Here is a 14,750-nt window from a genome sequence, read left to right as displayed (position 1 = left end):
GCAGATGCAGATACCCAGACGATGTAACGACCGGTAGGGATGAGACTGCAGTTAGGCACGGCCAGTGTCTCCGGGGTACCATGGTATCCGGAATGGTGAAGTTTGCCCCGGTAGATTCCCTGTGTGACCCGTCGTCCGTCCTCTTCACTCTATATCCTTCTCCCCCTATCCTTCCCGCCCCCGTCCCGCGCCGCGCCGTCTCCATCGCTCTCTTTCGCTACAATACCGCGTTCTCCGGAAATTCCATAGAAGTCGAATCTCGCGCGCGCCCACACCCATCCGCCCACATAATTCCAGCGGGCGAGAGCTGTTCGGTTAATATCTCCCGCTTGCTGACACCGTCAAATAAAACATCCCCGGGTCGTCTTCGGGGCTGGCGTCGCGGGGTTGGGTTCGAGGAAGGTGTAACCTACGCCGTATAGAGACTCGAGACGCCGTGAGAGGAAAATCTCGGTTCTTTATGTATGTATACGTACGTATAGATACACCACGCATCATCCGGCTGATGCGGCACTTTTTTGTACGGCGCGCGGCGATCAGAATAAATGTGAGGAACTTGCAGGCACATTTCGTTTCGGCGAATCTCGCGGTGGGAATGGGACGGAGAGAAAGAGAGAGAGAGGGTGGCGTGGCGATTCGCGCCAGAGGATTATGCCCGCGCTGCCGGGGAATGGTGCGTTTGGGGTTTGTAAGGTGCAGCTTCGCGCGAAAAAAAGAGGCTATACGATTCCTCTAGATGGATGAATGCGCGACTTTCTTTCATAGCACTTCAATCTTGCGATCTGTTCTCAACGATCGGAACGTAAGATTGCCTGAAATAATAGGTAGCTGTTAAGTTAACTTTCTACAATTTAATTTGAATTTTGGATTTTCTACAAATTCTTAATGTCTCATTAATCAACTTACATATTCAAATAATGATGATAATCTTGCAGCTTACACTCGTTGGTCCGAAGTAAGCAATGCATAGCTGAAGACTAATCATTTTGAGCATTTGCGTTAAAGAGAAACAGAGAGTCTCGGCTAAAAGAGAGAGCGAGAGAAAAAGAGAGAAAGGCGTTCGGAGTAGTACAGAGTGGCAGAGAAATAGGTACTCGGAATGCGCGCAGAAAAGGGGGGTGGAAGGGCGACAGAAAGCTCCGGGAAAGGGGGTGGGATGAGATTCGCGCATATCCGATGCCGGGAGGGGGCAAAAGGGTGCGAGGGGGGTAGGGAGATAAGGCTAACACAGCGAGAGAATGAGAATGAAGGGAGAGACGTTTCCACTATTGATCATCGAGGCTCAGAGTGTAATGCTAATCATGCCCCCTCGCTCGTACCCATTCCCCAACGCTCGCAGCCGCACCTACCCCCGGCAACTCTACGGCTCACCCTCTCCCCCCGCCTCTCTCCCGCTCCCCGTTGATTCTCTTACCCGTCTCTTACCCTTCCGCCGCCAACGTCCCTTCTGTGACACAGAGCCAGCAAGATATCGACTCTGACACCCATGCGACTTATAAGCAACCGGGCTTCATCCCCCCCGTCATCTCTATCTCGTCGAAGATTCCCATAGATTTGAGAGAAGAACTGCATTTATTTCGGGAATATACGCAAAGCGCGGATTTTGCTAATTGATCAGGCACTATTAATCGGCTATATTTATTAAATGTGCTATCACACTGAAAAATAATTAAATTTTTTAAAAATCTCTACTATATTAAAATCTCAATAATCATTCAAAATATGAAACATCCGTTAAATGATAAATAAAAGAGCAGATGTGTTTTTTATTTTTATTTAATAATATTACGGGAATGTAAATATTATCTATTGAATATTTCAAAAAAGAGACACGTTATAATCTCTTAATTAAAAAAATTCTAGTATAAAATTTAAATGTAACAAATATAAATATTGATTTATTTTTAATTTCTTATTTTATTGTGAGAGACAAATATTAACGTCAATGGCAGACGGCGATAGGGAGGATATTAAATTAAATTAAATAAATTGAATCGCCAACGATTTTTAATCGCGTATATAGAACGGGGAGAGAGAGCGCGCTCGTTGAAACAAGAGAGGCGCACCGTGCTGATACAATTAATTCCCGAAGCTCTTAAATTCCGCGCCGTTCACCGTCAGATGCACGTCGGTGTGCGATCGCGCGCAACGTTCGTCGTACCGGTAACGTCAACATTTGCCGCCGGTCGAAGGACCAGCGGCGCGATTAATAATTTCGACCGGGCATCCGCCACCGGCGGCCTCGGCGCCGCGCTGTCTCCGGACCGCGGGCGGCGCAACAATATTTGCCGTTCTTGCAGCAACATTTTTCCGTGTGCCGCCCGCTTTTATTTTCAATCGGCAGTCGTCAGATCCTGCCTTCATAATGGAACGAGCCGTAAAGCACACGTCTCCGCCCTCCACCTCCGCGCGTTCAGCTCTTTACCTCTATCCTCCCCGTCCGTGCGTTCGCGTCCAGGCGGGATCAAATTATCCATTTGAATATATATTGTTTGAACGGGGCATCGAGAGAAACTATTTTGGTCTGCGTGATCCAGAAATGGAAGACGACGGTTGACACAGGCCATTATGAAAACGGTACCTGGCAGATTATACATCAGCTACAATTTTCCTTCTTTTTTTTTAATTGCGTTAGGCGATTCTGTATATAAATGACAGCGGGATATATAACAACATACGCAGAATCGTATAAAGTTGCATATCGAGGAGTGGCCCTCGAGCGTAAATCTATGATTTGATTGTCGAAAATCCGCATTAAACGCAGATGAAATATTTATCTCATTTTATCGCGAAATTATTATAGAAATATCTAATATAAGACCAATACAAAAACCAGTCTGACCGCTCATGCGGATAGACCGCTCGAGTCTCAGCTAATGAATACGCACGATATTAATCCTGCAAATAATGAGAAGTCATGCTTGGAAGAGAGAGATTGAAGGCAATATAATAATTACATCAGCATATCGGTAAATAGGAGTCAGCAACCCTCGCCCGTTAGCTTCAGTGGTTCGTAGCTGAACCCACATAGTAACCTGTAAACGCGATGCAGAATTCTCGACGTAATCACTTCCTTCGGGATAGTGATAATAAAAAATAAAAGAAACGGCACTTAAATCCGTTTTACCGCGATAGTAGGAATAAATTAAATTTTAACTTGAAACTCATACAGACGTTATATATTATAGATGTGAAGCGCGGCAGTCCAACAAGGCTCTATATAATTAGAAGATCAATTGCTTCTCTTACCTATAGCCACTAGCTTCCGAATTTAATATATCAGGCGACTCACTTAAATAAAAACAATCGTGCCCACGATACTTCGCGAATGACACGCATGCTGGCTTCGCGATATCTCGAAGGGTAAACGCGACGGAGAGGGGTGCGGTAAAGCCCCTAATTTCTCAGGGTAAAAGTTGCCAGCCGTAAGCATCTCCGCGAGGGGTGACGGGGTTGGAGAGCCGGAGAGCCGTATCAGGGTGAATGGAGAAAGACGCGGTAGTCAATCGACAGGCGAAGTGAGGGTATAGAGGGAGTTTATATTGGGAAAAAAAAAAGCGAGACTCGGGCAGAGCAACAGCAGAGCACCAAGCCAGAGAGTGAAACGTTTAAACTTTTTATGAGTTGCTGCGTCGTCGCTCGAGCGAAGAAATTTCAATTTTGCCGCCCACCCTCGTGCGCTACTCTTCGCGCCGCGGAGGAGCCAGCCTTTCGACAGATCCCTTTTTCCTTTAACCCCCCCCTTCCCCGCAAGCGGTACCGTCACTTGCTTGAGAATTTTGGCACATCCGGCTGCGATATCCGCGCGGCTAATTTGCCTCGACACCACCTCGCTTCGATTCCCGACATTCCCCGGTCCCTCATTGACTGGCGTATTTGTTTAATGAGGTTTCGAGCTCCAGTCGGGGCACAGAACTTTATAAATTTTTCCAAATAAAAAGGACAGTCTGTATAATTGAGTGAAAACAAAATTAGAAGGGGAGAGAATCTAGGAATGCTTAATTTATTTTACGCTCTTTTTTTTCTTATGTTAGAAAAGATATTTTCAAGGTGCCTTTTTATGTTGACGCTCGACGCTCATTTTCAGCGGCAAGAAGGTCGCATGACCACAATTGACGCCGGCGTCAATTGAAATTCATGAAAAGGAAAACAGCGTCAAAATTTCGGCGTTTTCGCGCTGCTTTGGCTTTGACGCTTAAAGCTGAGAAAATCCAGCTTTCTTTGCTTGACGCTAGCGTCAGATCGAAATCACGTGATCTCGCGATACGCCGAAACGAGCGTCCCATGAATTAGCACCTTTATATTTGTATACGTTAACAAATATTTTTTTTTATCTTTTTCAGTGAAAAAAGTTATCTTTTTTATATATTATGGTGATTTTTATATATGCACTTTACATATTTAGAATCGCTTTCTGGAGATTTTCAAGGTTTTAATAGATTATCGCGTATCAAGCATTAAATGTGTCAAACAGATATTTTATACTAGTCAGAGTTTGGCTATTCTTGCACGCGCATGATTTTACCATACATATTAAATGGCATAAATTATATACTAGAATAATGAATATCTGTATCGTTAATTATCGCATGCGATTGACCTTATCGATCTACTTTTAATGAATATGTTACAGTCATTTTTAAGATCACTAAATATTAACTTGACGTATCTTATTAAATATTGCTCGTTATATATTTCATGATTTAACTATAAAATTTAACTTATAATTTTCCTATAATTATAACTATATGTTTCGTTAGGTATAATAACGTGAAAATATTCCGTTTATCATTACTTTTTCGCGTTATACACTCGAACGCCACAAACTGTATGGTGAACCGGCCGAAGGCAACGTAAAGCAGTCTCGTAGTTCCCGTCGCCTCATCCTCTCTGCCGGGGTCATAAAAGTCTTGATGAAGACGTCAATGAATATTTATCCTTTCGTTCCGTCGTGGCTTCATCTTGCCTCAACCCCGCCGGTGGTCTGGCGATGTTCCTTTCTTTTAAGACGAGACATTAAGCGAGGTCGATTGGTGAAGTTTCATCAGTATTTAATCCGACGACGCCCTGATGCCCCATGAGTCTGAGATAATCACATGTCTTTAGAAACAGGAACAACGAAGTATATTAAAAATTACTTTACAATGAATAATATATTTTATATTATTTTGTATATTATTCGAGGACTTACCAAGCTAAATAATTTATAACGGTAAAAAGTCGATACTGCTGTGATGCATATAAAAGTGTTCTAAATTTACAAGTGAAAAAAGTTGATACATGTACTTATAATGCGTACGTCTCATTATAATTAAACTAGCAATTGAAAAAAAAGATAATACATTTATCTGCGATTTTTTGCTTTCGAGGGCAAAAAATGTGAATATTAAACAATACGTCGTAGATAAACTCTATCGAGCTTTGATACACGAATTGGAGATACGATGGTGCACAAGAAGGGAAGAGGAGTGTGGATGTTCGAAGGATGTGGCGAGGATGACCACCACGAGGCAGGCGTCGAGACGCTCTACGACGTAGAAGGAGAAAAAGACGCGGAAGCGGCGAAAGGCAGCGGCTCAGACAAACGCGGAAAGGCAATGTCAGCATTGCGCAGATCCTCTCGCCGCCACCGCCTACTGCATTCCCCCGTTTTAATATGTTGACGCTCCGTTGGATCGCGGGCGGCAGGGAGAAGGAGAGAGAGAAGACGGGGGACAGAATGGCGAAAAAAAGAAGCCAGGAGGAAGAGAAGTGAAAAGGCAAAAAGAAAAATATCTCTCGGACAGGATCGCCGGTAAGGGGGCGGTCGCGAGGTGTGGAGGCTGCAGTCAGGGGGTGGTGGCGGGCGCCCGCCGCCGGGGTTGGGCATCCCGGGGACGGCACAAACAGCAGCACCAGGCGAAAAGAAAGTTTGCCGTGTAACAACAAAAGACGTTTGTTATTGGCGCAGCATTTGAATTGTCTCTGTGTCGGCGGGCCTCCTTATTGGCCGAGCGTCGGCGACGCGACTCCTGCGCTGGTGGGGGGTTGCAAAGGGTGGTAGCCACCCCCACGGCTTGCCACCCACCCCCCACCGGCCCTCACTTCTTGCCCCCTCCAGCGGCGCCCCTACTTTGTCCTCGAGAGAGAGAGAGAGAACGGCTATATATATATATACACGCGGCTAAGTGTACCGGCTATCTGGACTACGAAGCTACTACCCCCATACCGTTTCCTACCCGTCTCTCGATCGTCCTCCCCGGATAGCGCGGCTGGGCCCTGGGATGACCCTTTCCGAGTACCTACCTTACGTACGCGAACCAACCTCGTATCTGCTCGTAACGACGGAGGAGAAATGCCTCGCAGAATGCAGGCGTGACTCTTATTTAATTTTGCTGCTTGAGCTACCAGCATCCGGCGAGTAGCGTTTGGAATTATGCTGGGGAATGCAAGAACGGTTTGGGAGAGAAGGCTTTAATATCGCTGATAATTAACGAATGGCTGTAGTATAGCTGTGTCTCTCATAGAAATTTTAATTGGCATAATTTTATTAAAAGTATAATATTAATTGGATAAGCATAATTTTACATAATAAAATAAAGATAAAAAGACAGGGTATAAGAGAAAAAAGGAATATGTATATACATCAGCTTTCTCACACGAATGACGTACTTTCTTATCGAAAAATGCAGAATAGAAGATATGGAGAATTACGTAGGTTTCTATTTATTTGTCTAATCAAATTATTATTATTACATTATGAAAGACCTTTAATTCAAATATTAGTATAATTGTACGCCAAGAAATATGCAAATAACAGATTACAAAAAATGTATTCGCGCGTGCTATAGCCTAGACAGTGCAATGGGAACTCAACAGGGCGCAGACATCCTTCTCGAATCGATTCTTTCGTTTCTCTCATATCCGACTTCGATCACTGGCGCGGCATTATCTAGCTGCGCGATTCATGCGCACAATCTTACCCGGACACAGTTTTATATTCGTACCTATCGCGCGCGCTACGACGTATATCAGTGGATCGGTTCCGGAATGTTTTAGTATTAGACCTGTGTGCTGATACCTACCTAGATTATTGTTAGCAACATCTGCTCCTAACGATTATTCTTGGAATTATACTGCAAATTTATGACGCGGGTCGAAGCCCCGTTTTACGAGACGCTTTCGTATCGAAAACTTCCATCTCTTCGCGTAACTTATGACCCCTCGGCTTAACTTATATAGCAATCGCTATACCTGTTATTAATTAACGCAACTTAACGTTTCGCGATGTTATTAATTCCTGTTTTTTAACTCACCGTTTCTTGATACGGTCGATTTGATTTTGCTCGCGACATTCGTCAGAATAATATAACTTAATCAACATACGCGCATGCAGCTATATATTGAATATATGTATTATAATAATCGAATTTAATAATAATGGCGATTGGCGGTGCGCATTTCACATGAAATAATCAGCACATAGGGAAATTAAGAAACAAATTTTGATGCGTAAACATTAAGTTAATCTAGTAAGTACATCTTGATTATTTCTTGGTCTCAAGTGGCGCGGTACTTGCGGTATCCAATCAATTCAGCATTACGCAAAAATATTAATTGAAAATAATATTTAAGTAAAAAAATGTAGATTGAGATCATAATCATTTGCTGCGCGCTCATTTTACTTGTATGCAACGATTAAATAGTGCGTTCATGTTTGATGATTCACCTTTTGAACTCTTGACCGAGCGAACGGAATTCGGCTGGATCAAATGGTATAATCTGTTCGCGGTATCTGTATTAAGAGCCAATGAATGACATAAATCAGTATTTGTTGCCCATGGACAATGAGTAATCATTGACAGATAATATCAGACGTGTCCACTTGATATAATCGAATTAAATTTGAATTTGGTTGCGTTATCATGGAGCACTACTACTATGATTAATCGATGAAAATTGTAATTTTAGATACCGCATTTGATCTCACTGTTAAGGGTTTATATTCGCTGATTAGACTTGCTGCGATATTAATTATAGCGTCACGCAGGTCGATAGTAGAAATAAATTTTGCGATGAATGCGACACGGTTTGATAAAAATTTGCATAAAAGTAAATTGCGGTTGATTGAAAGCAGCGGTAAGTGCCGTCTCGTTTATGCCTGATGCAATTTGCAATACGTGAAAAACACAAATTAAAAGGGAGCATCGCGTGTGATCGAGTTATACAAGAAAATGGAAATTTAAATTCAATGGATTGCGTTTAACACGTCTCCAATATTGTACATTGTCTTTCAACTATTGATTTTTTTTTATTAATATATACTTAATTCCTATTTAACAAAAAGTGAGACAGTAAGAGGCAGTAATAAGTAATTTTGAATTACAATAGGTTTGAGAAAAATGAAAGCTTTTTCTGCGTACGTGTTCAATTTTATTATTTTTTTTGTTTAATTCCAAATTAGATTTAACGGAACTTTTAATATATAGATTAAATTGAAAGGTATTTACTGAAGATTAACAACTTATTTATTAACAAATATTAGATATTTATTAATAAAAATTATATTAATTTTATTAATAAAATTTATTAATAAAATTTATATAATTTATATTAATAAAAATAACGTCACATCCATTTTCTTGTTATGTGATAATTGATTCTATATGTAGGTTGGAGATTATTGAGTTAAAGTGAAGTGTATGGCAAACGTATACATATAAAAACGTTAGCCGATATATGCTGGAAAAGTTGCTGCTGATTCTTCGATCATTTTATAACGTAAAGGTCCTCTCTGACATTCATTATATTGAAAAATAATCTTCAACTTGTGCTCCAATGTTTTGAGAGAAAATTTCTTTTGATAAAATTACAAACAAACTCTTTTGAAACAAAACTGAATTGTTACATATACAACAGCAAACGAGCAACAAACTGGTATACAAGAGTATTCATTTTTAGTGTTCAAATACATTTCCAAATATCATTATCTCGACGATGAAAGAGAGCAGCTAATATCGTCCTAAGAAAAGTATCATCATATGAAGAATCAGATTTATGTCCGATTATAAGTATCACGCATGTACAGAAGTTCTTATACATTTTCGAATGCAAAGTCTAACATAATTCTTCGTCGCACAGTGTCGTCAGTAGGTAGTCGAACGACGGAGTATACGCGTGCACGACCGTCCGTCCGTTCCATCCTCTCCGTCGGTGTTCGCCCACCTGCATCGCTGGGAGAATGCGTCTAGAGCCACCCCAGGCTGCCGGCCCTCGCATCCCTCTCGAGAGAGAGGCGTGCGCCGCCTCCGACCCCCACTACGACGTCCGCCCCTATATCGTATCCCTTTCGCGCTCTCTCCTCCTGTTACTGCCGCCGTCGCATAAAAGCGTTGGATGCGGGGTGAGATGCCCCTAAAAGCTTGCACCACGCGCGAGGTGGCGAGAAAGAGAGAGAGAGAGAGAGAGAGAGAGAGAGAGAGAGCCGGGAGTGTGGAAAAAGACGAGGTGAGAAAGGGAGAGAGAGACGCAGTGACAAAACGATGAGAAAGCAGCATCGAGACAACTAACGGCGCACGAAGCAACCGCGCGATCGCTGGAGAACGCTGGGAAGAGGGAAAGAGAAAGAAGCGCTTACAACTTGCTGCCTCTCGGGCGCCTCTGGAGGGGAGAAAGTCCCCCCGCGCGTCCCCTATAGCCGCCCCTACTTTCCTTACCTCCCTACCTTCTCTTGCCCCGACGCGACGCCGGCACCCCCTCTCTCGGCTTTTCTCTCGCTTACGCTCTTTCTCTCGCTCCCCGTGTGTATGGTTAAATATTGCATTATTGTTTTAACGGCAGGGAGGAAAACAGCGCAGCCGGTCGTGCCCGCCCGCAGAGTTGCGCGCATCCGTGCCGCGTGTACATACACTCCTGTCGCGTCCTCGGCCGACTGCTTGCCTCGTCGCGTCGCGTGCAAGCAAGTCATCTTCGTTATCCTCGTCGTCGTCGTCATCGTTGCCGATGAACGCGCGTCGAAGCCGGTAGTCGTTCATCCCCTGTCTATCATCTTTCGTCCTACGTCCTATACGGCTATCGTCGAGGCATTTCTTCATTCTTGAACACAGCAACGTCCAATGATCCGGTCAGCATTCCGCGACACGCTCCGCGTGTCTTTCTCCTCCTCCTCCCTTCGCCTTGCATCCCCGCCACCGCCCGTATCGCGGCGACCACCCCTATACCGCCGAGAATGACTATACGGAGCCACGTCGCGACCCAGTTGTGTTTCGCGTGCTTTCGCGTGTCTGGCTGTTTAGCAGACGAGCCTCCGCTCGGAACGGGTTGCAGCGGCAGCGACAGCGGTAGTGGCAACAGCAGCAGCAGCAGCATCAACGGCAGCAGTAGCAGCAGCAGCAGCAGCAGCGGCCGCTAGAGATTCGCGCGCACCTTCCACACCCGCACAACGTACAAATCCACCCAACCCGCGGCCACAACCACCGCCTTATCCCGCGCTTTCTCCGCCAGCCAGCCGACGTAGCTGCGCAAGGCCATTCTCGGGGGTGCCACCCCCCGGCTCTTTCCTCTCCCGCTCCACCACCTCTCTCCTTTTGTACACCAATCCCTTCCCTCTCTCTTTTTCCTGTGTGTATATGCACCTTCTCTCTCTCTTTCTCTCTCTTTTTCTTTCTCTCTCTTTCTCTTTCTCTCTTTTTCTGTCTATCCCTTTTTCTCTCTGTCACCGTATACCCCGCGTTTACCACCCCTACACCCCTATACCCGGCATCTCAACAACAAGTACTCGCTACCCGGTAGCATCCGACACAACACAGCAAGTCGCCCTACCACCGCCTTCGAGGCCACCCTCGGAGGCCTGCCTGGGGTGCCTCGCAGCGTCGTGGCAAACACGGTATCGCCTACTGAGCGTGGATGTCTCGAGACAACCGGCAGATATACCGCGGAACACTGCCAACGCCTTCTGACACCTTTGGGGTATGTTTCTCCCTCTCTTTCTCTCTCTCACACAGACACACACACACACACTCTCTCACTCTCACTCTCTTTCTCTCACTTCCATCCTTGTGAGCATACACGGACACATTGGACACGTGTGTCCGTGTGTTTGGACTGTCTCTCTCTCTCGCTCTCTCTTTCCCTCGCACACTCGCGCTTGCTCTCTCGGTCGCCTCCAGTACGTCCATCTCTCTCCTTCGCTCAAGTTCGTTTTGAGGCGACCTGTCGATCTGCTCCTCTCTGTCTAACGGTTCACCAAGATCGCGCAACGACGATTGTCCTCTTCCTCGGGCGTGTTGTGAACACGCGGGAAAGGGAAAGAGAGATAGAGAAAGCGAACGCGCAACGAACTTTTCTGACAGCGAATGGAGTGGATTCGAGCGATTACCTTTTACGTGTCGATGCCGCGCGTGGATCCCCAAGATCCACGAGAATGACATATGGCGGGGAAATACGAGATCGGTGGTCGAGGCTATCAGTGATTGATCAGTGTGTATTATACGTTCGCGGATATGCGGATATACCTGCCACGGCGGTCTCGTCGCTGATGCAACAGGATGCAATAATTGTCAAGTGCAACGCAAGTGGAATAGTGATTTAGTTCTCAAAAATGCGTAAGCTGACAGTGTAACGATGTGCGTTTATCGAGGGAAACACATTTTTTCTTTTAAATTATAACATTAAGAATATTATGCGCAAGGTGCTAATAATAATGATAATGATAATGATATTTAAATATAAACATATCATAAATAAGTTTGATTGCAAAATGGCATGGCATAATTGTCAGTTTCGTGTGTTGTGCAGCTGTGTTGACGAGTTGCATAGCGGAATCTGACCAATCAATTTTCACATTTGAATAAAAATTGCGTAAAATCTATGTCGCGTTGAAGTGAAATCTTTATCACCGATACATTGGGATTTATTCGTTCGAGATATTTTTATACGAGGTTATAAGTTCGCTGGAGTTACGTGTTAAACTACGAATCAAGATATCGCGATTAAACGTGTTGTAATAAATGTAATAAAGTGAAGCAAAAACGTTCGAATGATATCAGTCCAGCGCGCGACCACGTCGGCTTAAAGTCGCGAAGTGCTATCAGGACGTCTCTCGTGTCAATTTGTAGCAACACAGGCGAAGCGAGGCAATCAAACAGGTGTGTAAACGTAAACTCGCCGAAATGTGGCCGATCGATACCGACGGCCACTTACAACTTGGGAATTCTTGACAAGCGTTTAAAACAAGCGGTTTAATTTTCGCGATGGCGACACGACGTAAAGTAAGCAACCGATAATGCGTGTCCCGCGCGCTCCGCGAATTTTAAACACGACGTGACTTAACGAGCAATATTTGTAATCGCGACCCACCCTCGGCGACGCTGTGTTACGCCGTCTTTTCTATAACGTCTTAGGATGTTACTATATTCTTGAAACACGGAAAATATACTTCGAATATAACTAGAAAGATGTCCTAAATGTTGTATACTCCGTAATGTGCAATGGAAGAAGTATTTTGTTATTTTCTTGGATTCAGGCAAATATTACGCTAATATTCAGACGTATCTCTTTTTAGACATTAATTTGTCTCTTATCTTGCGTAATGACTACTTTGTAACGACATCATTTAGATAGGCGCGTTCTTATCCTTATCTGGCAGTTAGGCGCGACCAAGACGTTTATTTTCTAATAATTATCGCGAGGTCCGAGTTAACAAGTGATAATGCCGAATTCGGCACTAATATGTCAAATTACATCTTTGTTCCCCCGTGCACACACACACACAAGCCGTGGTTCGTTATTATTTCATAAAAAGCGCCGTCAATTATGTCAGCAACCCGATGCCATTATTTCCAGCGCGAAAAATTAATTTCCTCTAAGTGCATCCATTTAATCGACGAAAGTATTGTTCAGCTTTATCTTGTTTCACGTTCGCGGAGCCGCGTGTACACGTTGACAAAGGGGGAACGCAGTGTTTACGCTTTATCGTCGGCCAAGCTGTTTTCTTTATCGATCGCGATTGTTATCAGGTCATCTTGCAAGCCATCGCCATGCAATTGCATCTACTGAAACGCTGAATGCGCCTATATTCTACGTAAAAGTTTTTTCAAGTCGGTAAGAAACATCGCGTACAAAGAGGTTTCTAAATGACGTACATTTTCTATACTTTGAACAAAAATTGCAACAATGTTGAAGCAAGTCAAATGTAACATTTTTCTCGCGGCTATATGATTATTTTATTTTTTGTACCGCTTTTAACATTAACTATTGCTAATTTTTAGAAGTCTTAAAAATTATTTGGATATAATACTGGATTTATGAGAATGAGTGTAATCGAAGTTATCTAGAACGGAGTAAAATTACGATAAATCCGGAAATATTTATGATTAATAGCAAAATTTAGAGGAAAAAATATGATAAGTTGTTAAAAGAATATTTAAACGAGGAATTGCTATTAAATGGAATATATCCGAATCATTCAGATTTTTAAAGACGATGATCGAGTAGAGCGAGCGAAACGTAATATCAGCGTCAGACGCGCGAGAGATCGTCGAATAATAATAAATCAGAGAAGTTATCAACATCTGTCTCTCTTCGTCATCATTCTTCTTTGTAGCAAGTAAGCGCACGATGACTGATATATGTTCCGTTCTCATATAACTTGGCACAAATCTACTAGGTCTAGACCCATGAATAAAAAATGAGAGGTGTGGAGTGAAGAGCGTGTTATTCTCTTTTGACGTGTTGTGAACAGCTGCTGAAATCGTTTGGATCAATTTTTGCATTCATACGCCGGCATCAAGATTGCAGACGCTATTAACGACAGTCGCATATTTCGTAGAAAGTATACGTGTTTCACATTTCAGCGAGTAATAAACTGGGATACGGTATAAAATATAAGTCTAGAATGTGATCTTTTGCATTCTATATGCCAGCGCGTTAGTATGCACGTTGGAAGCTAAAAATAAAATGAATTCTATGAAATATTCTGTCATCGTTTTCGTCTCAGTATGATTAGTATTATTATTATTATCGACGTCGTTATTATCATCGTTGAAAATAAATAAATAAAATTCTTTTACAATGAATTATAAATAGAAACATGTATTCTTATGCTTTGCTCTTTGCAATAGATAAATAACAAAATGTCTTATCGTAATTTGTAAGTGTCTATGTTTTATCTTGTTTTTTGAACTATATCTCGTCAAATTTAACGTTGCGAAAACTTAAACGAGAATTTTTTATCGAATTGGATACATTTAGTTTTTTGCGAATTAACATATTATATATTTTAATTTATTCTCCATTTAAGGATTATTTCTAAATTCAATTGCTCATATTAAATACACATTAATAAAATGTACAAATACAATCAATAATGTCAATCGCTCAAATATGTTAATCAAATTTCGGATTATTACAAAAATTGTCATTACTTTCCGAACCGTCTGGCATCAGAAAGATTTGCTTTCGTTGCCGACACGAGCAACGTGAGGAAATACGTGTTGTCATGTCGGGCGCGTGGCACGCACTGGGGGGATAGTCGCACGCATCGTTGTGTCGGGTAGTGTAGTGTATCGTCGGGCGCCGACGCTTCATCCCCTTTCACTCCACCCCACGCTCTTTCACCCACAACCCGTCCTATCCCTCTCCGAAACCGCGAAACCTCGAAACTCCACGCTCGAAAAGCTGTAAGCCGCTACCTGCTCGACAGTCGCGTGGCTACCGCGCCACCGTGCGCACGAAAGCGCCGCGAAACATCGGCCGCCATGGGCTCAAACCGC

General features: G+C 43.3%; 1 protein-coding gene across 19 annotated transcripts in view; it reads left to right on the top strand.

Moving 5' to 3' along the window:
- Foxp (forkhead box transcription factor P) overlaps positions 1–14,750 on the top strand; it is a 311,646-nt gene that overhangs the window by 240,344 nt on the left and 56,552 nt on the right. The window contains exon 1 of one of the 19 annotated variants that reach the window (XM_077419203.1): positions 10,767–10,947. The exons of the other annotated variants lie outside the window; for them this stretch is intronic. Coding sequence (XP_077275329.1) covers positions 10,885–10,947 — 63 coding nt within the window. The 5' untranslated portion in view covers positions 10,767–10,884. Of the gene's footprint in view, positions 1–10,766; positions 10,948–14,750 lie in introns of those variants that run through there. 19 annotated transcript variants of the gene reach the window in all.

Source organism: Temnothorax americanus, unplaced genomic scaffold, assembly GCF_048541705.1.
Source record: "Temnothorax americanus isolate GAGA-0224 unplaced genomic scaffold, ASM4854170v1 Scaffold52, whole genome shotgun sequence".
Classification (NCBI taxonomy): Eukaryota; Metazoa; Arthropoda; class Insecta; order Hymenoptera; family Formicidae; genus Temnothorax; species Temnothorax americanus.
Note: the sequence above shows the minus strand (reverse complement) of the source record. Positions and strands in the feature narration are given on the sequence as shown.